This window comes from Argiope bruennichi, chromosome 5, assembly GCF_947563725.1.
Source record: "Argiope bruennichi chromosome 5, qqArgBrue1.1, whole genome shotgun sequence".
Taxonomy (NCBI): domain Eukaryota; kingdom Metazoa; phylum Arthropoda; class Arachnida; order Araneae; family Araneidae; genus Argiope; species Argiope bruennichi.
This window is the reverse complement of record NC_079155.1, coordinates 9,350,858-9,376,160: the sequence shown is the minus strand read 5'-3', so window position 1 is coordinate 9,376,160 and position 25,303 is coordinate 9,350,858. Positions and strand designations below refer to the sequence as shown.

At 26.4% G+C, this 25,303-nt stretch overlaps 1 protein-coding gene across 1 annotated transcript in view; it reads right to left on the bottom strand.

Moving 5' to 3' along the window:
- LOC129969678 (zwei Ig domain protein zig-8-like) overlaps positions 1–25,303 on the bottom strand; it is a 226,444-nt gene that overhangs the window by 74,939 nt on the left and 126,202 nt on the right. The window contains exon 2 of the mRNA XM_056084338.1: positions 18,434–18,648. Within this exon, the coding sequence (XP_055940313.1) occupies positions 18,434–18,648 (215 nt within the window). The remainder of the gene's footprint in view (positions 1–18,433; positions 18,649–25,303) is intronic.

The window sequence follows — 25,303 nt, the reverse complement described above, 5'->3', positions numbered from 1 at the left end:
CTTAAGATTTGGATGACAATGCTTCTTTAAAAGGCCATCAAAGGGCTTTCATTTAATTTGCTTTTTCGTTTTTTAAAATAGATTAAATTGATAAATTATTGTATACAAAAAAAATTATTAGTCAATAGTTGGTTAACGTATGAGATTAGAAAAAAATCAATTTTGTATTCATCTAGTTATAAGAATTCATTAACTCAGTGAAGGGGAAAAAAGGCAAAATCAAGAAAGCGCTATAAAGTGATATGAAATATATCAGTGTTTTATAGAAGAAATCCAGAATGAATGTCGTATTTTTGGAACAAAACATTATATTTCCAATCTAAATTTTTGTATTGTATGCAAGTGATGTCAAGCATGTAATATCACATCAGTTTATTTCAAAAAAATATATGTTTAAATATCATGGATACATATTGGTGCCAGCTTCTTTTAAGAGAAAAGGTGGTTTTAGTATGCATTATTCTTGATAAACAACAAAGTAGAAAATCAGTTGTGCAGTACAGATTGGTTGTACAGCAACAACAAATAGGTTGTACAGCAATAAAAGATGCATTCACCAGGATTAGCTGAATAAAGATGTCGAGGCAAAAGTCTTTTTGGATCACCAATGATAAAGATAAAACTGAAATTGTATAATGATGTTCCATGAATTCGCTTTTTGAACACTATATGTTTCACCAATTTTAATGATTGCCATAAGATAACAAAAGAAAGTGCTCCAACCAGTAACACCTCTTTCTACATGTTTCATAGTATGAAACATTAATCCATTTTGAAATTTTTTTATTAGTAGATTTACAAATGTTTGTTTTTGGATCAATTTCGGGAATATATTCTCTTCGATCACCTCCAATGATTATATAAGCTAACACTTTACGTTTCACCAATTCTTCCACAAAGGAAGGAAAAAAAAAACATTGGATAATACCAACTTTTTAAAATTATTTTCAGCTTAAAAATAATCCAATCTGAAATCTCTCCATTAGTTGATGGTTGGAGTTTGGTATTTGGTTGGTTTGGATCATTTGATGGGAGACGTTCTCTTCGATCATCTCCATTGATTATCTAAGCTAATCTCCATTTAGTTTTCTTTGGGGTATTTTACTATTCATTTTAATTTCCCCATTGTTAAAATTTTTCAATGATTTTGGTAAAATGTCACTCTTTACCTGAATTAATATCAAGTGATTCAAGGCTATAGAATAATAAAACATGAATAGCAAAATGCTTTGGATTGAATCCGAAGCGAAGGGGCTTAGCATAAAATGATACCAAGTAGCAAATGTTTTAAGCTGCGACTCGTTCTGTTAAGATATAAAATAAGTATGTTACATATATCAAATTTCAATTCTAGCATTGAATTCTTAGTCATCCTGTTCTATTCAATATAAAAGTGAACTGTTTTAAATTGGGTTGAAAATCACTGCTTAGAATTTTTATTTTTTTATTTCTATAATTTTAGAACAGTGAAACGTCTTGAAATCATTATACATTCCCCCAATTTCCAATTTAACAATAACAATTGTTATTAATTAATAATAACAATCAAAATTGAAATAATTCTTAATATGACGGATTATTTACAATAATTTATTAAATTTAAAATTACCAACATTAGAAACGTTCTGCCCTTAACAGGTTCGGATTGAAACTTATCTGCAAATGTAACTAAAAAGAAATTACCATGGAATCTCAATTAATACACCAAATATGCATCTTTTTGCTAGGCGCTCACTGATGAGTTTTTAAAATATCTAAGAAAAGCCGAAATTATCCTCACAATTATACAAAAGAATCAAATAATGACAAGTACTCTTCTAAATAATTTTAAAATATTGAATAATACATTTCAGAAATTAACTACCATATGTTTATCAATAAAAAGTAATATATTAAAAATATAAATAGATGGCATTTATTGGTAAACATTTATTTATTTTTCTCCCTTGCAACTGAAAAAAGTTTATCAATTTAATTATTTCTTTAAGTCTATCTCTATTTTTTTATTTCATATCGTATTATTTATTTTAAATTCTACAATTATGCCACAATTATGCATTTTTCTACACCTGTTAGAACCAGGTTTCCTTGCATCATATTTGCATTCACTTTTTCGTCTACTTTGAAATAAAAAATCTAAAAATGTTTATTTTATTCCATGAATTTTATTTTCTAGGGAACTGAAAGTATAATTAGTAAAGTGGTATTATAAATCTATTAAATAAATCTAGTTGCATTTCCTAGACTTTAATTTTTGTTTTGAATAATCTTGAGATTTAGAACTCTGAATAATAAAGAAATTTTTAGCGTGTTTATATTTATACGGATCGATCTCCAAATTGTTATTTTTTGGACAAAAATATTTAATGGCGTACATTTTTACTCAAAATGTGACTGTGAATCAAATTTATTTCATAGGATTTATGTGAGAGTTAATATAATCATGGTTACACCCTATGCAAAAAAATGTTAATTTCTCAAAATATTACTTACAGAAGCTAGTTGTACATTGTAAACGTATTGAATAATTCTACATTCTTAAATTCCGGACTCGTACACCGAAAGCAATAATTAAGGCAACGGTTGCGAATGATGGATCCACCTCTTCCTGAAAATTAGCATCTGTGCTAGCTAATTAGCAGTCAAACGTGGTGAAAATTAGATGTTGTAACTCAAATTTCTTTTTTCTTACCCGCAATTCCAAAACTTATTATAATCTTTAAGGGAGTATTCTTCATTGATGAGGTAGCAGGCAAAATAATATCTAAGAATATTAAAATTTCAAGAGTTCTTTGGCACTAAAATTCAGTGAAAATTAGTAGCATGAGTGCATTTATGTGTAGCTTTCAGTTTGATAATTGTTGCAAGCCTCAATTTAAGCGAATTAATTAAATACTTCCACTTCTTTCAATCATTTTTACTTTCCGAATAAATAAAATAATTTTAAATTTCAAGCAAAATTAAAGTAATTACAGTTTTTTCTATTGTTTATACCTGGGCATCTAATAAGCATACATGATAAAATTTAATTAATATGTTTGAATAAATTGTCTTAAAATTTATAGAAATAACTTTTTTCGTATAATTTTGTAAATTATTATTTCTTGTGACGTCTTTAGTTATACTATATCTGGAAATATTAAAGTAATATCATCAAAACTTCAATAACACTTTTATTATAATTATTATTTGAAAGATATATTTTATTTTTTGAATGGATTTAGAACATCGCACCGAAAATCACAAAGATTGTAATATCATTAACATTATGACCTTTTAACATTATTAGTTTTAAATTAAATTAATGCTTGTTAACATTAATTTAATTTAATACTGACATTATTTTAATATTATATAACAACGTAGACACTTTATGATATTCGATGTTCGATAAACAGTCACTTTGGGTTTTTGAAAAACCATTATTTGCCCTTACACACGCACTAATGATATAACATTTTTTTGCTATTATACAGCTCTAAGTAAAGAACAACTATATGAATTCTAATCTTTTGCAAAGCATATTTCAAATATCAAGCTTTATTATAGTAATAGATGTTTCAAATCATTTTCGGGATGTAAAACTTCTAGGATAATTGCTGTTTTAAATGTTACTTATTGTCATTATTTCCATTTAATTCCTAAGATATAGAAAATTAATATACATTTAATTTTTTTAATCAAATTCTAAACTTACAAGATTTTAGAATGTTAAAAATAAATATATTAATAGTAAATATCTGTTTTTCATAAAGCTTGGAGAATAAATTTTCTGCAGCGCATTGCTGCAATTTAAGCGCTAAATTAATTTTATAATCAATAAAGAGATTTTTTGCGGCAGATTTAATTGCAATTATGAATGTGTGTATCAAAAAGGAAAAGGATCTTCGAATGTATAGCCTTATTTTCCAGCTAATAAAGTATCCTATCAAGTGCTAAAAATTCCAAATATCTTAAATAATTTGATTATATTTTCTTAAATGCATTGAATGTCTACAAAGCATACATAATTTCAATTAATTTAAATTTTAATAAGGGAAATGTAATTCCTTTAATAAGTTTCTAAGGAGGAAAATTTTTAAAGTATTGTTAATACTTGATATTTCATTAAATTGTACTTTTATCTTTATTTCTCATTGTAAATTTTGTAATATTATTATTATACAAATATTTAGATTATAAAACGTAGTTGAACATGAATTTTGCTTCAGCAGGATGTTTTTAATTTTTTAATTGACTTTTATCAAAATATCATATAACTCTATGATTCCCATTCATTTACAAAAATTTAGATATGTAAAAAAAGAAAGAAAAAAAACCGTGACTACTTTTTTCCCCAAAGAAATTTATATTCTTTAAGAAAATTATTAATATGTATTTTGATTCTTCTCATACACAGAAGCACATTGAATTTGATTGCAGCGTACGTATGTATAAACATGATTCGATTTTATAATAAGTAAATAGTTATGCCAAATGAGAAAAATGTAAAATTGTAAGATACTTTTTGAACTTTCAATGAATTAAACTTTGAATTTAAAATTATTATTACAATTTCATTTCTTTAATTATTTTTATTTTCATTGAATATTATAATCGACATAAAAACTTTTACTTTTCTTCATCTCGATTATCTTCTAAATAGTTTAAAATTTCAAAACAAATTCACATATCTTTTATAATATTCTAACTCAAAAGCTGTTGTTTTTTTCATTTATAGATTATGCCCATCACATTCTTATTTCTAATAAATATATTTATCAAGTTAATTATACATATTTTTTCACATTTTAACACGAATATGTGTCATTGTGCATAATGTATCAAGTAATTTCTCACAATATTTTACATTTGCTATTTGAATCCTAAATGAGCATTAAATTTTGAATTCAATTGTTCTTCTGTTTCCTTTCTTTAATCTAAATTCCCGTGAAAATGCATTGCATATAAATCCCTAGTACTAAAAAATACATTCCAATAATTAGTTATCTGCATTATTTCTAATAAATAAATTTATTCAGTCAATTATACATATTTTGTACAAACTGCACCATGAATAAGTGACATTGGGTACAACGTATTAAATACTTTCAGTACTTAAATGAATTTGTATAATATTTTGTTTTAACAAATGTAATAATATTTTACATTTTCCGTTTGAATCCAAATTGAGCATTAAATTTTGATTTAAATTTTTTTTGTTTCCTTTCTTTATGATAATCTGGATTCTTATGAAAATTTATTGCATATAATTCCCTAGTACTAAAAAGTACATTCCGAGAATTATTAATTTGCATTATTTCTAAGAAATATATTTATCCAGTCAATTATACATATTGTGTACATATTTTACCATCAATAATTACCATTGTGTACAACTTATTAAAATATTTATTTAAAATAATGTTTTTCATTTTCTGTTTGAATCCTAAACAAGCATTAAATTTTGAATTAAACTGCTCTTCTCTAATCTTTCTTTTTGATAATCAAGATATTCTAGAAAATTCATTGCTTATAAATCCCTGGTACTAAAAATATATCTCCTGAATTAGTAATCTGCATTAGACTTCACATTATAATCTTTTTCGAATCGAAAGAATTTCCTCCGTTCTTGTAATCTAATTGCCATTAGTGCCTTAACTGACCGCCGAATTCTCCGAGAAACTCCTCTTTTTTCCCCGTCTTCATCCCTTAAAACTTTACCGATTAGATAACTTTCCTACTGTCGTTTCTCTTTGCTTTTAGCTAACCTTTTTGCCGGCAAAAACATGAGAGGTAAATTGAAAACGCACAACCAAATAAATAAATAAATAAAATATCTTCCAGACGGTTAAGACACATCTTTTCTCCGAAAAAAAATTTGGAGGAAAAGACTCCATTACGCTGAAAGCTTCAAAGATGGTCTTTTAAACTTATTTTGTAGAAATGTGCTCTGTAGCTATCATTGACTGTAGTCAAGAGGATTTTAGCTTGCTTTCGGATTCGGCATTCTTTTTTTTGGGGGGGGGGGGCGATGACTTAGATACATTGAAGTCACTAATATTCGATTCTCTGAAAAGTCGGAGAGTGCTATTTCTTTCCAAAAAATTCATATTTATCCGCAATATTTTGATATTGCATGTCATTTTAAAATAATAATAATAATAAAAAACTATGAATTTGAATGTTGTCAATGAAAAATTTTGCATTCCATTTGAATACAGTAATTATGAAAAAATATATACAAGCTGAGTTAAAAATATTTTGTGTATGATGTATGATGTATGATGTAATTTTTTTAAGTACAAATAATTGTTTAAATCATTAAATTTAATAGCGTAACATAGTTATTTAATCATTGAATTTTTTAGTATATAATTGGATAAGTAAATGATAAAATTTATCATGAAATAATATGAGGCAAAGGAGTTGGAGTTTTTGAAACAGAATTAAAGCATTTATATTTAAAGAAAAAACAATAGAATAACTGAATTAATGTATATCGAGCTTTATAAAATACCAGCTATGAATGATTTTTAGTAAAAAGAAATTTTAAAATTGCATTTTTTTGAGGAAGAAATAGGAAATTATTGAAATTATAGCAAGCAATGATGGCATAATTTTAGAAAGCTAGATAAATAATATGAATTTGTATCCAATTAATACCTCAAAGCTTCACAGATACGGAATTATACTTGCTAATTTCTAATGCTGTAAAAAGTGCTTTATTTTTACTTATTTCTTCAAAACTGAAAGCGCATTACATCATAATTAACGATAAGTATATTTGACTTGTAATTTTTAATATATTAAAAAATATTGAATAATTAATTCTTAGAAGCGTGCAGTCATAAAATTCCTTAGAAATATGCAATGCCCTGACAATTCCAAATATAATTTTTTGGATAAATGAGTTTGGAATTAAAAAAGAAAGAGCAATTTATTGGTAATTATAAGTACGTTATAATGTTTCATATAGCTTGTTTATAATCTATAAATTGTTGGAAAAGGGGAAAAATATGTCATATTTTTCATATATTTGTCATATTCATATGTCTGTATTTTAAACCAGTGAAATTAATTTATTTATAATGCAAAATCTTAGCTAAATTCGTGAAAAAGTCGAACTCTATTTCCTTTTTATCTATACAATTATTTTTTTTCGCAAAAGAATTTAAATTATCATTTTAAGACCATAACCTAACAACATAAATTACTTATATTTTCCCCATGATATCGATGTTTTTTAATTGTAGATCAATGGAAGGTCTCGGAATATGAACCGTAGGGTTTCAGGTTCGTGACCCTATTTCACCGAAGAACGGCTGTGTAAGTGGGTATAATGCATATTAAATATGTTTTGACCAAACTCCCCCCAGCTGGTGCCGAAATTTGGAGAGAGGGTGCTGGTCCAGTTTTCGTCTTCGTCATCTGACCGTGGTTCAAAATTACGAGGTCCATCCCAAAATAGCCCCAATGTTGCTTTAAAACAGGACGTAAATATAATTAAACTCATAATTTATCCTAACTTTATTAGATAAACATCCTAATAAATGGACTTTACTGATTCGTAATCAAAATACACTATCTGAAAAGTAACGATTCCATCGCTATAGCGGATTAATCAAAATATTCATTCCCCAAATTATCAGCACTTCTCTGAATTCATCCAGTGTTGAGTCCTGTTGTTTTTCTTTATTTATTAGTAATAATCCCATGATTCATTCCATCCAATTCTTTTCTAGTTGAATGCCAATATCTTCTTAAAATGAGTTTTCCCAATCGAGCCTCGAACACACCCAAAGCGGTTATTTTTCTTTCCGGCAAACGATGTTGTTGAAGATGCGTGATGTGGAGAAATCACTAATAAAGGGTTGATAATTCCGTCCCATCAGCTTGACACAGCAGGCGCATCTCTCGATCCACAAGCCTTCTATTATTCAGTACTTTTTTTTCTCTCATAATATATTTCGCATCAAACCATGAGATAATTAAGTCGTCTTCCTCGCCTTTTGCATCCCTTTTCATTTATTGGATTAAGTGATCAGTCGAGTTGTTTACTAGATAAAGGAGTGTACTGTAACCAACTTGGATTGTCAGATTTTCTCTTTTGGGTGTAATTAAATGAATATTTAGATCAATCGGAATGGATGGGCTGATGTAAAAAGTGTTTAAAACAGTGTAGATTAGGGTAGATGTTGTCACGGCTTCTTAGACATTGGGATAAATGTTTTGAGAGGAATGTGGGCTTTATGTATTTATCTGCAGTTGTTGTGTTAATAGATATTAAAATGTCTTAGGAGTAATGATAAGTTCTAGCAATAAAAATGAATTGTTTTAGTGAGAAGATTTAATATTTTAATTAGGGCAGAATCTTAATCGATATTTTAGAATGTGGAAGAAATTATAATTGGTGTAGATTATGATTGATTTTGGGTTGTAGAAATAGATTCAACTTATTGTTTTAAGGTTTGAAATTTTAAATGCAAAATACATTATTAATCAATATAACGTTTTGAGTCAGTACTGAGTAATTATTCCATAAATGCGTAATCAAATAAAATATTACAGAACTATCATTAAGTTAAAGAAATCGGATGACTGTTTTCAGCAAAATGTTGATTTCATTTATTTTTTATGTTTCATACTGGAATAATAAATACGGAATTCAGAAATAATGTACATTTTGAACAATAAAATGGATGGTAGCATAGAAAATATTGAACAATTTTGATCATCATATTATTGATTTTGAATTAATACGATGTGTGATTTTATTTCACCTAAAGTGGTTACATTATTCAGAATTTATTTAATATAATTTTATCTATATCAAAAATAACGATTACTGTTCAAATTTTTAGAAAATTAGATTGTTATAATAGCCAGTTTGAAATGCCAGACTTATAATGAGTACTAGAATACGTTATTTATTATTAATTTTCTAATGAAAAAATGAATAAGTTTTAACTAATAATTAAAATATTATTAATCCCTTTAATCTGAAAAAATAACAATTTTATTTTTAAATTAAATAATTTTAGTTCATGCTAAAATAAATAAATAATGAAAATGTGAGTAAATTGAATACAGGGTACATTATTAAAACTAAATTATAAAAAGTTTAGATCATAAATTTCTTTTAACGTTTAAATCTTAAATAAATTTCTTACTAATTTGGAAATTTATTTTATAATTTTCCCTTTAACTTAATTTTTATAATCGGAATCATAATTTCTTTTAAATACAATTTGCTTAAACATAATATTGCAGTTTTATTCAGAATGTACTAAAATATAATATACTTGAAAATGTGAAGATTTGGTACCCTTTTTATACCAATTTACCACAAATAACAGTTATTAGATATGCGATAAATAAGGATTTGTCTTATTTTTCTAACATTAAATATCAATTTTTTCAAACATATTACTAACATAAAGAAATATTATTAACATAGAGAAAATATCTATTTTAAAAATGGTTTTGAAATTAAAGCCAGTATTTTTATGTCATATAAGATCCTTTTAACAATTCTACAAAACAATTTTTATCATAAAGAAATTATCATTATCTTTTTTGATGAATTCTGTAAAAAACGAGTTTGTGTATCGAATAGAGAAAAAATTGCAAACACTGAATGGAAACAAATGACAAAATATCTAATTAGATTTCAGTGTTTTTTTTAATTCTATAAAACAATTATTTCTAAAAATAAAAACTAAGCAAGATGCTTGTATATTCACCAAAAATTGGCATTGGTAAAACAACAACTGAAGCATAAATCTTAGTTTCAAATTTCAATTAATTTCTGGAATAGTTTTATTTTAAAAGTAATTGGAAGAATCTGTCATACAAGTGATGGGGTTCACCGATTATTTATAAATTAAGTTTCTTTTTTAACGATTGCCGAACGACACTTGTCAAACGATACGTAAAGTAATTATGTTCGAAACTGTCGAAGGCCAATGAGGCTTGAATTTAACGGAACAATAAGCATTTATGAATGGAGGTCGCTACCAACGTTCTTTATGATTGGTTTGGAACATGATAGCGATTACTACGAAAAAAATTTCTCGCGGAAAAAAAAAATGTAAGGTGAAAAACTCCTGAAAATGAAAATAACGCTCTCAAACGAGGCCTATCAACCGAGATAAACTTTAGATATGAGTTAATTTTGCTCCGAGAGTTTATTGATTCTCTGCGGAAGTAAGTTTTTCCTTTTTTTTTACATTTACACACCGGTTTTTTTTTGCATCTTTTTTTTTTAATTATAACGCGTTTTCTTAATAGGGTGATCCCGAATCGTGAGTTTATGACTTACCATTATTACGTCGACAATTAATGAAAATTTTCTGCGCATGTATCTGAAAATGAGGGTGTAAAATGCTCGGAAACTTCCTGTTGATGCACTTTACTCTTTTAATTTCCTTCCGGCTGACAAAACAAACATTATGCTAATTGTTTTAAAAGATTTCCATGCACTTTCTCATGACTTACGACTTGCTTGAAGGCTAATGTTTTCCTTGAGATGAAAGCGATGCTAATTGCTTCACATTATCATTTCCCATTTTCTTTATGTTAGCACAGTATGCCTTGACGTCACATTTATGCAATCTAACTATTCCAATTCTTTAAAGACTTCGCTTAATATTTCTTCACTAAAAAATAAGAAATAATAACAATAGTTCAAAAGGTAAAATAATTCAATAATTATTTTTATTTTTACAAAAAGAAAAGTGCCAACTCGAAAGCATTTTTGTGTTAAGACTATATTCAAAAATTATACAATGAGTTTAATGTGAATTATTTTGATTTATATAAATTACTACTTGTACAAATATATTTTGTAAGCATTTCTGTATCAGAATTCCATAACAAATTATATTGTGAACTTAATTAAGTAGTCATTTGATTTATATAAATTAAAAGCGTATTAGAAGATAGCATAAATAGTTCTTTAGAATGAAAAAAGATTTATTTTAAATATTTCAAAGGGAAGTTGTTGGAATAAATATTAAAATTTGCATTGAATTGAATATTTAAATTCAAGCATGCTTACGAAATGTATTTTAAATCTTATTTCATGTTTTCATGTATTCTGTGATTTATTTGCGTCTACTAAAATCATTGCATCATGTACTATTTAAAAAAAACCTTTTATTTCTTAAATATAAAAACATAATTTCTAGAAATAAATATTTAATAAATATATAAAATAATAATATTATAATTATTATAAATATAAATATGTTTCATTGAATTGAATATTTAAATTCAAACGTTCATGTTAAATATACTTTAAAGTATATTTAATATTTGCATATATTCTATGACTTACTTACATGTATTCGTAGAATTCAGTAGAAAAAAAATAATAATAAGATACCTCGTCGTGTAAGATTGAAAAGAAATGCCATTTTTATTAATCTTTTCTTACTTTATCAATAAAACTCTTTGCCACACCTATTTGTAATGATTCCTGCAATATTTTTTTCAGGGGTAATGATAGGGTAAAATACAGCTCAAGCATTGATAGAAGCAAACGATTCAAAAGCGAACAATACCCCCAGAATGGAACTCCTGTATCAGTGAAAAAGAAAAAAAACCCTGCAAAGAATAGTCTGAAGAAGATACCGAAGGAGATCCTTCTCACTCATACAGAGAGTATGACCGCGCATTATCGACTTGCCTTGTATCTGACGAAAGACCATCTGTTTCCTTCTCTGTCTTTCAACACATCTAATACCAACATTCTTTTCTTTTCCCACCCATTCTTTTCGAAGCTCCTATTTTTTCATGTTTAAAGGCTTTAGAAGAATAGGGCAGCATAAAAAAGTCTTTTTATCTTAAAGTATAAAAAAAATTCCAGAATTATTCTTCATTAAAACTGACAAAAGAGAATTTGAATAAAAAAAAAGAAAGAAAGAAAATTTTCATATTTGTTGTCGATCTTGTGTCTAACAATTTTTCAATAGTTGGAAAAGCATTTTTTTTTTTTTTTTTTGCTTTGAAGGAACTAATATTATTGAAATGATATTATATCTGAACATGCCATTCAAAAATTCAGGAAAAATTGGAAAATTTATCTGCCCAAACAATAGAATCTTTAAATATTTTAATTCGTTAATTTTAAATTAGTATTTAATATCATTTCTATTTATTAAGCATTTATAATATTTATAAGCCAATTTTTGCATCCTGCAATGCTGATTTATAAAATAAATATAAATATATTATCTATTTGAATATCCCGAAATAATATTTTTATCAGTTTAATAGTTTATTTGCTTCAATTTAATATCAATGCTTAAACGCTAACTGTAACATCATTTAATTTCATGTACGCAAATGTATTTCAGACTGAAAATAAATTAACAAATGTGGAATAGAAACTGTATTGTAACTTTTCAAATTTATTTCTTTTTAAAAGACCTCGATTAGTAGCCAGAAAATAAATTTCTTTTTATGAGACCTTTGTTAATAGACAGAAAAATATATTTTACTACTTTTTATGAGACCTTTGTTAGTAGACAGAAAAATATTTTATTTCTTTTAATGAAAATTTTGCTAGTAGACAGAAAAAAAAATATTATTTCCTAGAAGATTTTTTTACATCTGTCAATTGCCTGACAGAAAGATTTCGGATCAGTTTTAGACAGAATGCAAGTTCTTAATTCTATAGAAGATTCATCGTGCGTTTGTCTTTATAAAGTGAGAATGTATATAGAAGGAGCTGGTTAGTTATTAAAGTTTGGCCCTTTCAATAAAATCGTTATTAATGATATAATAACAGCTTTAAAATAGCCCTAATTTTAAGAAATATGGAATATTATTCAAATAAATCAAATTAAAATTTTTTTTTGATGTTCAGTGTCAAAGAAAAATTGGCTTAAAAGAAAGACGAATAAAACAGTTCTTAATATATATGCAGTTAAATTTCATATTTGAAATTAATTTTCTTCGCATAATTGTTTGTTTTTGAAATACTTCTTCTGCACATGAAGAAACATTTATTTTGAACTCTCATACGAATGTAAATATTTAATAGACTAAACATATTGAGATACAGATGTAAGAAGTTAAATATATTTAATAAGGTATTTGAATAAGATTTAAAATATTTTAAATGTGTATTTAGAATTGAGTCGATTGCAAACTAATGAATGCTAAATGAGCTGTATAACTTCTCATGAAAAAAAAAAAAAAAAAAAAAAAAAAATGCACAATTTCAATTATTTTGATTGGTTGAAAATTTCGGAAGTAATTTAAGAAGTATATTTACATCAAGCGTAATGCGTCTAAAGAAAGTTTAATGTTCTAAACTTATTTCAGTCGGTTACGCATTACGTCGTGAAATTTTAGAATAAAGTAACACTAAAATATTTTGAATTATAAGAAAAAGGAACGGAATTTATCATATTTGTACCTAACTTATTTCAAACATAATTAATAAGCATAATATATTTTAACATGATACATAGAAATTGATTTTGATAATTTTTAAAACGCTTAGTTTCAATAATAGATTGAAAAAATAAAATTATGCGTACTAAAAAAAAATTAATGAAAAATAAATATGGTTCACATTTGTGTACGAAGTTTAATGAATGAACGTGTTTGAAATTACCTAAACTTATTTTTATGTTTGTAAACTGCTTGAATCTTAAAAATCCAATTACTGCTATTAGATTTTTAAAAAAATAATACACCCATTTTCTGAACACAAAAATTGTTCATTTTGATTTCCGGAAATGAATTTATGATTCCAGAAATAAAGTAAATTACTATAAAAATAAAATTCTGAAAACCATTCAGACGCATGGCATCGGCAAGGATAAAAAGCAAGAGTAATCTTGGAAAAAAGTACTTAACGTAGGAAAAACTATTACTCGAACATGAAAGGAGAAAGTAATATAAGCCTTAGATGCAGCGAAGACCAGATAGGGAAAAAACATCAGAAAAAAACATAGTTAAAAGATTAAACTTACAACTCGTCTAAAGAAAAAAAAATAATAGATAAGAAAATCCGCTGGATAACCCAACATATAAGAAGAGAAGGAAAAAAAAAAAAGTAAAACCTTTTTAGGATTGAACACCACAAACAAAATATATATGAGAATTTTTTTCTGTGTTCTTTGTCTTAGTTTCGCTCTGTGTTGAAAGCAAGCTTAAAGGAGAATGAAACGTAATGTGGGATCAGGCACGTCCGCTTCAGGTAAAAGTTTAACCAACTGCAAAATTGAAATGGTTATCCTTAGTTAAAAACAATGCAGTAACTAGAGCTTAAACTACCGCTTCTGGAAAACTTTATTCCATATAAAAACCACGTTTTTCTGTTCTTTTCTGCTAAATTAATCTAAGCAAATGAATTTTTTTTAGTTTTATAAACATTTTTTTCCTTGTAAAAGTAAAAATTGTGAAATTCAGTTGATTCGTTTATGTGCATACAATAATGTGTGAAAGTTCACTTTTACGAGATTATGCAGACATATAATTTTGACTTATTTTGTCGCAGTAACTTACAAAACTGGATATGCTTCTTAATGTTTTCAGTAAAAATTAAAAGTAATCACGTTTCTTTGTATTAAATATCTTACAATATAAAAAGAAAAACCGGAATAATGAGCCCATTTTTCTTTTTTCTTTGGGTCGGGGGTATATTAAATTACATTAACTTAAATATACCATTTTTTTATTTTATTTTAGTTATATATATCATATTTTTATAAAAATCATGAAATATATTATTGTAATTCGCTTTTTATTGTTAAATTAAAAAATCATATTTTTCGATTTTTTTTAGTTGGCATAATTTGTTTTATTTTTTTAATTGACTTACTTTTATAATGATAAAAGTTCGATTTAAGATTTACTTTTTAAATCATTTCCTGAAATTAATGAATTTTTGAATGACTGCAGGACTAAATTCGATCATCGATTAACTTAATAAATTTTAATTCCATACCAATAAATTACCTGATATTCAATATCTGATATTGAATTTTGAGATAAATTCGATTCCAAGATTCCGTATTCATAATAATGAATTTAAAACTAGAATTTTACAAGTAGAAATCAATTTCAATTCTTTTTTAAAAGCATCCTCTTTCTTGTGCAAAAATAGAAATGTATTTTGTAAAAAAATGAATTTTTGAATTCATTTCGTAAAACTATTGACTATCATTTTAAATTATTTGTGTCACTTGACCGCAATAAATATATTTAAAATGTTTTTCATTGTTCGCTACGAAATTATGCTCACATCATCACTTCTGCTAAGGAACCCATCTAAGCATGTCATGAAGCAACAAACGAGTATATTGAACTGAATAATATGCTATGAATAACGAGACCCTAATTATATTTGTTGGACCCAGATAACAGACATTTTATTTTTTATTTCGTTTAGGATAAGAAGAAAAGGAAGTGTGCACATATGTAAGACATAATTTTGCATAGCTTCCATTATTCGGCTGTGGAATGAAGTTTTTTGAATGAATGTTTGATTGTGATACATTCATTAGAAATGACAAATGAAACTCGCTAAAATATAATAATAATTTGATAATGCCACAATGGAGATACTAGACATTAAAAAACATCTTGTAAGGAAAGTGGAATCTTTGAAACAGCTTTAAAGCAACGATTTGATATCATATTGTTTACTGTTTGAAAAGAATATTGCACAAGAATGAAAAATAAAACATCGTATCAAAGATGCATATTTCAACATTAATGGTAACCATATTTTTGGAAATCAGAAATAAGCAGAGAAGATCGGATGCGAGGGGTGCCGGATCGGATTTATTGCCGGTATTTATAGCTAAATCAAAATGATAGTTGGATATACTTATGTAATTCATGAAATTCAAAACTATACGTCAGAATTTATGTCTAAATATATAGTAAGACAGTTCAGCAAAAAATTTATGTTTATAGATTATACCATAGTATGAAATTGTTGTCATTATAGGTTTTCTTTAAGCCGCTCAATAATAATTGGATTTTTTTTAACAAATACATAACATTTACTGGAAATATCTACTATTGCACAGCAGCCAAAATGTACAACATTGTGTTATTATTTTAATTGCTGATTTTCGTCTAAAAAATCCAATGACATTAAAATATTATAGATATATTTAATGGCTAATAAATACCATAAGAGCTATGCTATTGATTGTATTTAACTCTCTCATTTCATAATTTATAAGTTCTGTGTGATATAGTATCCTTGATTCAAAGAGAATTACCGAGTTTCTTAAATTATGTTGTGGGAATTAAACCCATGTTAAATATGAGGCAATTTAAAATCACTTTGTTATCAGAATGCCGCATTATGGAAGTGTTGACTGCATTATGAAACTAAAACACAATTCCTCTCCCAGAATTTTTTTTGCCAGTCTTAGCATCATATTATCAATAATAAAAGTTTATACTAAGAGAAAAAAAATATAAATATAAATATAAAGTTAATAGTTGTGAGTACATATTATAGGCTTGTTACACTTTTTCATAGCATTTAAAGCAAATGTCATGTTGAACATTATCGCTCGAAGCAAAAGAAAAATAAGTATAATATTAAAAATTTAAAAAAATGAACAACTTTTTTTGTTATAGTAAAAATGACTGGCATTTCGTTGAATGTCGTTTTTGCATCGATGACGAATACTTAATAGAACGTTTACAAGTTGTACGTTTTAGTGGTCATTGGCATTGCGTGATGAAAACAATCCTTTCCGTGCATTTGCTCATTTCGAAGCCTTAAATATTTATTTCCAAATCTTTCATTTGAATGCGCCTTTCTTTTAATTTTTCACAATATTTTTTCGCGGCGTTAACAGTTTGATCGAATGCACGAATTCCGTGACCGAAACATTTGTTCTACCTGAAAGTCGAAGCTTTCCCTCTTCCTTGTTTTTTCGACTTTTTTTTTTTTTTTCATTAACTTTTAGTTCTACGACCTTTTTTTCATATTTTTCCTTTAAACTTTTTTCCCCTCTAAAAGAGCATAAATGATAGGTAATTAATACGCTAGAAGAATAATAAATGCGAACATTATGGATACTCTGCTGATAACCTTAGTGTACCATCAACCTTGAACTATGTTCTCGAAATGTCTGACACACCCGTCGACAGATGTCGCTACGATGCATTTGGCGGCCGTGAAAGCTTTTGGAAGAAACTGTAATATGTCGAATAATATTAGCACCTCGGCTATAAAATACGGATTATGCACTTTGGAGTCTTCAGAGTTATTACTTCCTGTACTTTTATTTTTCTTTTTGCTTAACATTTTTTAAGTACCATAATGGCCGATTTTGACCGCAGTTCTTGGACGTTATATTTTTTGATGGCACTAAAAAGGATTCTTGGATAGAATTTTCTATACTACTTGCAAAGGGTTATAACTGAGAATGATATAGAATTTTATAGCTTTATGATTTATTATCTTTTGTAAAATATGATAAATTTTTCCAACAAAATTAGAAGCAATTTTTGTCTGGAACAAAAACGGTCTTCTACTAATTTAAAAAGGAATGATGTGGTATTTCTCTTGTTATGAAGGAAATATGTCTTTAGTAAATATTACAACATTTAAATTTCTTTTTTTTTAAAAAGTGAAGTTATTTTTTTTCATCAAAAGACGAATATATAAGTTTTTGATCATTTTAATAGTATTTAATTTTGTTACTTAACTTGTAAATGTTTGTACATTAAAGTAACCTTTATTACTTTAATTTAGTAACTTTCTAAATTTGAGAGATTTTGAAGAATAAAAAAAAATAATAATAACGGTAAATTCCCTTTTTTCACAAAATAAAAAAAACAATATCCAGCGAGTTTTTTTTTTTTTTTTTTTAACTTTTTAACCCAATTATTTAATTTGCATTCTTTAACAAGCAATTAAATTAGATAAAACGAAAAATAATTGAATCAATCAAATTTTAAAGAAAATATGTTAAAAACAATTGTGCAGATAACTGCCAGTTCATAAATTTTTGTTTAATTCTGGTAAAGAAAATGACTGAAAACTGAAAGATGGAATATATATATATATATATATATATATATAAAATAATTAAATTATTATTATTTTTATTTCTCGCTATATTTATGATTAAGTTCCAACCCCATTTATTATCAAATAAGTCTGATATCTAATTAAATACAATATCTCTTACATATTTAATATCTCGTTTATACTGGTTGAAAGTAATAAGAAATTTTTAATTTCATGCCATGCTTTTAAGACAATTATCATAGCATGATTTACATATATATATTTCTTTTCTTAAGGTGCAGTGCGAATGAACATCGTTGAACTTTTTTCTGTCCATTAAATATATAAAGCTGTTAGTCATGAAATATTTTTAAAAAAAAATTCAATTCAGATCCATAAAAGAAAACAAATATATTCAAATATTAGAGAGATGCATTCATAACTTACTACTTTGTCTCCTAAGTTGTGCACTTTACAGTGTAAGTAGACTGTTTGACCTAGTTGAGTGGTGACGTTTGTTGGCACAGAATAATCAAATGTGGGATGTTCCACTTTAGATAAGAGGTGAGAATGACCAACTAAAGCCGGTGATCTCCTTGGTCTGGATCGTGTGATATTTGCTGAAGTTAGGCATCCGTAGTCTGGGGCTCTGCCGGGAATTGCTGTAAGAATAAAACAAAGTAACATCACATATTTGTTGAAAATGTGCTTTTTATCATAAAGAGACGTAAACAGAAATATGACAGAATTTTCACCACCATCACTTTACGATCAATATAAAATTGCTTACAAATTGAAAAGAAAATATCATGGAAAAAAAGGAAATATCTTATTTTCTTTCAAATTAAAAAAAAAAAAATAGCTTTTTTTTTTTTACAATATGCAATGATTTCTTTTAATTCCAAATAGTAGTCTTCGTTTATGAGCAAAAACTCTCACTGAATTAAATATTTTAAATCAAAATTAATCCTAAGGAGAAAACATTGCTTTGTATTTTTATTTAAAAACAGTAATCAAAGAACTAGTTTTTGCATTATGTTTTAATTATTTTAAATATTTTTTTACGCAGAAACAAAATAAAAAAATCAAACATTCAGTTTTTTTTTCGCGCGCAACAACATATTTCTAAGCTTTTTTTTTTTTTTTTTTTTTTTTTTTTACGCCGTCGTTTGTAATTAAAATGAACATATTTGAATAATTTTTCTAATTTTTTTTTTGCAATATTTAATTTAAGTTTCGTGACAAAATAATGTTCTTTTTTTGTTCTGTCTGAATGAAATCGAACTGAAAACAGTTTCCTTAATTTTAATTTTCCAATTATTTTGCATAATTTTAACTATTTTTTAGCACTTTATTTAAATTACGGCATAACGGTACCAAATTCCTGCTTCTTGATTTCTTAGTTAATTGTTGTCGAAAGTATAGTAAATATTTTAAGGGGAAAAAAAGCACGAATATGCTAAAAAATTTAAGATTGTTGAATCTGAAAAACTGAATAAAGAATTGTAGAGAAATACCAATGATTTAAGGCTAAAAAAAACGATTATTCTATAGCAATTCTTAATTCTTTTTCAAGTGTTTATAAACATATAAAGCGTTTATGTATATAAATGTTAAGTTTGATTCAAATATAAAATCTGGAATTTTATTAATAATGTATTCATTTCATTTCTTATAGCTGTATTTCCTACATAAAGTCAAATCTAGAAAAATAAATTTTATTTTATTGTTTTGCGTAGCTGCAGATTTACTTTGCATTCATCAAACGAAATTTTCGATACTTGTTTGAATGCAGATGCCACGTATGTAATGTACGTACTCTTCTATATATATTAAAATTATTTGAGAATGTAGCAATGGATTTCAGAAATAATTTGCATCCTTTTGTAAAAGTAAACAAGCATAATCATTTCTTGATATTAGCTGAAATATGATTTTTTTGGGGGTGGGGGAATTGTCAATTAAATGCATGCATGCAAAAAAAAGCAGCGATATGAGGAACGCAATTATAAATATTAAAAAAGAACACGATTGTAATGGTAAAAGCATGAACTACAAATATTACTTCCGTTAAAAAAATAGCTAAAAATTAAATATTAAATTATATATATGGAATTATATATATGAAAATAAAATTTTATCGAGCTATAAACTTCCTTTGAAAACCCATTAAAAATTTAAACATATTTAGAGCCAATATTCGTCATAACAAAAATAGTTAGCGTCAAAAGAGTTCTGAACTGCTATATTAGCTGTGAATGGAGAAACGCGTGTTTATAGAATTTGCGAGCTTGTGAAATAATTCGTTAAACTAAGTTTTCAACAATTATTATTGCTATTTACCAGACTCAGATATTTTTTTCATCATAAATTATTCTAATATTTTGTGATTATGCCTGTAAAAATTTCTCAAAGATATATTTCACTAGCCGTATTCGTTTCAAATATAACTTAATTCTATTACAACGTGTAAGATTTATAAGCAGAATAATAATAGCTTCGGTAAACAATTTTTATTGGAAAATCAATACTATTTCAATATTTGATTATTGTAAAGGCAATGACATATTAATATTTAAATATTCAGAATTAAAATAAGATGTAATCAAATTTAAGAATCTCATTAAATGCATTATTATCATATTTATAATTATTTAATAAAGAATAAAAAATTATGTAGACTTTTATTGTTTTAAAATACGTTTTTATATATTCTTTTTTATATAGATTCTTTGTTTGATTGATATTATTTTATATATTTTAAAATTCAAATTGTGCTTTCGTTAAATACATAGTCTATAGTCCTTAAATGAATGAAATTATTTAAGATTGTTTTAATTTAATTAAAAACCTTAATTAATAAACTGGAATATATATATATATATATATATATATATATATATATATATATATATATATATATATATATATATATATATATATATATATATATATATATATATATATATATATATACAAGAAGAGGGAATCAAAATTTAATTTTAATTTACTGATAAACGCTACATTAAGCTGTAAAAAAATAAATAACACTAAAGTAAGCTGTACTGCTTAAAAATAATAATCATTTGGAAAAAATTAGAAAATTTGTACCCCTATCTCATCATTAAACCAATTTTTATAAAATATATTAGAGTCCACCAGTACAAGCATGGAACAAAGTAAGGTAATTAAAGTATTTAATGTATGTATGAACACATTCAAGGTTTTTTTGATTATATCAACGTACGTCATTCACTACAATAGAGCTTTACAAAATAAATAATGCAAAATCTGGCTGAAATGTGAACATTTTGTCATACGACAAAAATGAAATGTGGCAATTGCTCTAGTGCGTTAAATTTGTGCCATAATGCGCATGTTCCACTTTCATTCTAAATCCAAAATACTCTCTTTCAATTCCCAGACCGCTTTTTATGCCATTCATCCATTCTTTCTCGATTTTATTCATTCCTCAGAGAATCCGGATAACAAGGTTTTACCAAAAAGGAACACCGCAGATGCCTCCTTTCCCATCGCATATTTCTGCAAGCATTTTCTAGGGAAATCTTTACAAACCATTCAGACTTACAGTGTACACACTCCAGAAGTAAGCGTGGCGTATTTTTATCATGAGCCAGAAACCTGCTCGTTTAATAAGTGAAAAATTTTATGCTTGCTATAAAGCTTGCTTATAATATCGTTTAGGAATTTTGAAATTATGGATTTTATTGATCATGGTTTTTGTTTTTTTCCTTCGTGGTTTCATATGAAATATAATGGTTAATTAGTAATGTTGGGTGCAATTTAATTCACGTACTCTTGCACAAAAAATGTTGATACATTCATTCACTCCATGAAAAATTCCCTTTGTGCAATATGAGAAGAATATATGTAAATCTACCATATTTCTCCCTTTTAATCCGAATATCTGCACAGAAATGTTACTCCTTAAAACTGTCAGTCTCACTATCATATAAGAAAATTAAGGAAATAAATATATTTTCTTTCCTAACCCATAAAGCAAAAACTTTAAAAGTGTGACATTTTCCATAAGCTTTATTTACATGGAGTTTTATATCGCTCTCTACGAAGATTTCTCACAATATTTCCATTGCTTTAGAATAATTCATGCTGTTTGGAAGAGCGTTTCTTTTATATGAATACACTGAATGAGAACTCACTGTATTCATATAAATGATGCAATACAATTATTCAGATTTTTTTTCCAATTTCTGAAATTTCCATTAAAAATTTTTTGTACCATTATAACACTTTAAAATCAACAAAATGATTTTTGGTTTACTTGAAAGAAATGAATGAAATATTTTATAATATAAAACTTTCGAATTGTTCCATTCTCATCAATAAATAATATATATATATTTTAAATTTTTAACAAAACATTTAACTTTTATAAAATATTTTGTATGCTTAATATAAACAAATCAATTTTTAATTCAACTATATAATCGTTTGATTTTTGAATTATATTATATAAAATATATTCTTTAAAGAATTTTTATGCACAATAACTTAAATGTGAATTTACATAACATAAGGGAAAAGTTTAAGAGAAGGAATTAAAAGTGAATTATGCGAGGGGTATTATTTCAAAATATGATTATTTTAAAAAATTTATTGTTTAAAATTATTGAATTATTTTTTAAATATTAATTTAGAAATAATACGTTTTTAAATTGTTTATATTCAGCGGAAGAATAAAGAAATAATAAAAAATCATTTTTAATTATTGTTGAACATTTTTTTTCATATGAATAATAAAATTGAAAAAAAAATTAAGCTTGTTAATCGATTTTTCATATTTTTAAAGCTTTTTTGAAATGTTCTTTAAACGATATCATAACTCCATTAACCTGGTGACCACCCTTTCTCGATACCCTCGCACATTCTCTGAATGGATAAGTTCTTTAAACGATATCATAACGCCATATCATAACCATTGTAAATCCTAGTGATATTTTTATAAGAAATGCGACATATCTTCATTGTGTTTCCTCCAAAGCTCTTTTTAAAATACGATAGTGATGGAACTTTTCTATAAAACAATATGTAATATTAAAATATTTAAAGGAAACATTTTCACATATAACTTAGCGAAATAATTAAACGATATTTCCTCGGCTCTCATGCCCATTTTGGATTGACTTATTTTTCATATCAGACCGAGTTTCTTGGAAAATTATTTTCACATCTCATTAAATATATTTATAACACATGGTAAAAATATGCCCTTATTTGGAAGGAATAACTGGCAGTTGAAATACTTTGACTTTTATTAGAAAAAAATTAAAATTTATTTGGTGTGTGTGTTTGTGTTTGTGTGTGTGTGTGTGTGTGTGTGTGTGTGTGTGTGCATGTGTGTGTGTGTGAGTGCAAATAATGATTGCTCTGAGAAAGAAGTAATTTTTCCGTTAAGCCCGTAAAAATATTATAAAGGAATATTTAAAGACAGATTAGAAAAACTATTGTTTGTATCCATTCGGATTACATGGCAAGAACTATTTTAAATTGCATGATAATTTCAAAGACGCCTTTATTTTTACTTTAAATTTAATTTTCTCACTAACAACATTATAACTTTATTTTAACCTTGTAATAAAATAGAGTAACCAAGTGATCCAGCAGTGAATATTTTCATTGTTACTTCATAGCCACCTACAGGAGAATGAAATTTATTTATAATATTCGCAGAAGAGTTCATCTCAAAGATACGATACAACTAGCGCATTTATTCGAGTTTCTGAGAGAATATTGGCCATGGAGGACTTCGTAAGATATTCTGATAAGTTTTCCAGACATTTTCGTCATGGCCATCCCAGACGTTTCATCGATCTTCTTACAAAACCCATTATCTGTTTATTCTTTCAGGACCTGGTGACCACCCTTTCTCGATGCCCTCGCACATTCTCTGAGTGGATATACTCCCTTGGCTTCTATTGTTTAGCGAAAATGGCCCATACCATTCTCCTTTGTGCAACGATAAATATTCCTGTTCGTTGCTTTCCCGTTGTCTTGGATCTTCGAAAGTGCCTCAGAAGAATATCCTGACAAATGGATGAATTTATTCATCTCGGGAATACTTTCCCTGGAGTATATGTTGGGCGAAATTACAGTGCGAGAAATAGTTACATTAAGAGGGATGAATATAATTCCTCATATTAGGAAAAAAAATGAATGCTTTGCCTTCGCATGAATTTGATTCCTTTAATAGACAATTCCTTTATTATACAGGAATAATGGGAAATTAATGAAATTAAAAAATAAATATTTATTGTTCTGCAAACGGAAAATAAAATAAATTTTAAAAATGAGAATGATGGAATCATTCTTCTAGCAAATATTTTCCTTTGAAAATATGGTGCTTAAAATTATACAAGCGAAAAATTAATATAAACAAAGGGAAACATCAATTAAGAGAAATTACATTTCAAATTTGCATTTGAATAATTTTGCGCTTTTATTTGTCAGAATAGCATCATGTCTAATTGTAAAAAAAAAAAAAAAATACTGATGCTTATATTTTAGAAATTGTAAAAGATACAAATTAAAATGATGATACTCTTCTGTAAAATTTGAATGAATTGATGACATTAAAAAAGATAAAGGTTATAATATTCGGTGCTTTTCGAATAAAGTGATGGAATTTCAAATGATAAGGGAGATGAGCCTTTCCTCAAACCATTAATTAATTATTAAAATTTCCAAAAATTAAAAGTTTTTTAAGAATAATTTTTATAAAACTGAATGATATTAGTAACTGGTATATGTTTCAAATACGATCTCTTAGTTTTTAAAATAATATTAATCAGATAATACTAAGGGAAAAGAATAACTGCCGCTTAATCACACTAGTATGGTCGCAAGGAATGGTCGCAAAGCAAACTATCCAATGGCACTGCTAAGGAATTCGAATCGGATAATTTAGGAGCTAGCGTTATTCTGGTATTGCACTTAACCAACATTGTTGATTATAGATTGATGTGTTCTTAGCAGAAAATATCTTGTTATGCCTGAGCTATTTGACGGAGATTTTCGTTTCCTTCGTAGAAAAATGTAATGTGAACCAGTGTTTCTTAAAAATGTTCTACTAAATAAACTATCTTTTTGTATGAAAATTATATCACATTACTTCCTAAGATCGGTAATAAGGTCCAAGTACACTTGAATCAATAGAAGATTTAATCATTAATTGCTCCCTTATCACGGATTTTTTGTTAATTTTTTGGATCAATTCACTTATTTGATTAACAGTGACAATAATTATTAACAATCCTATTCTTTGTTAATTTTTGGACC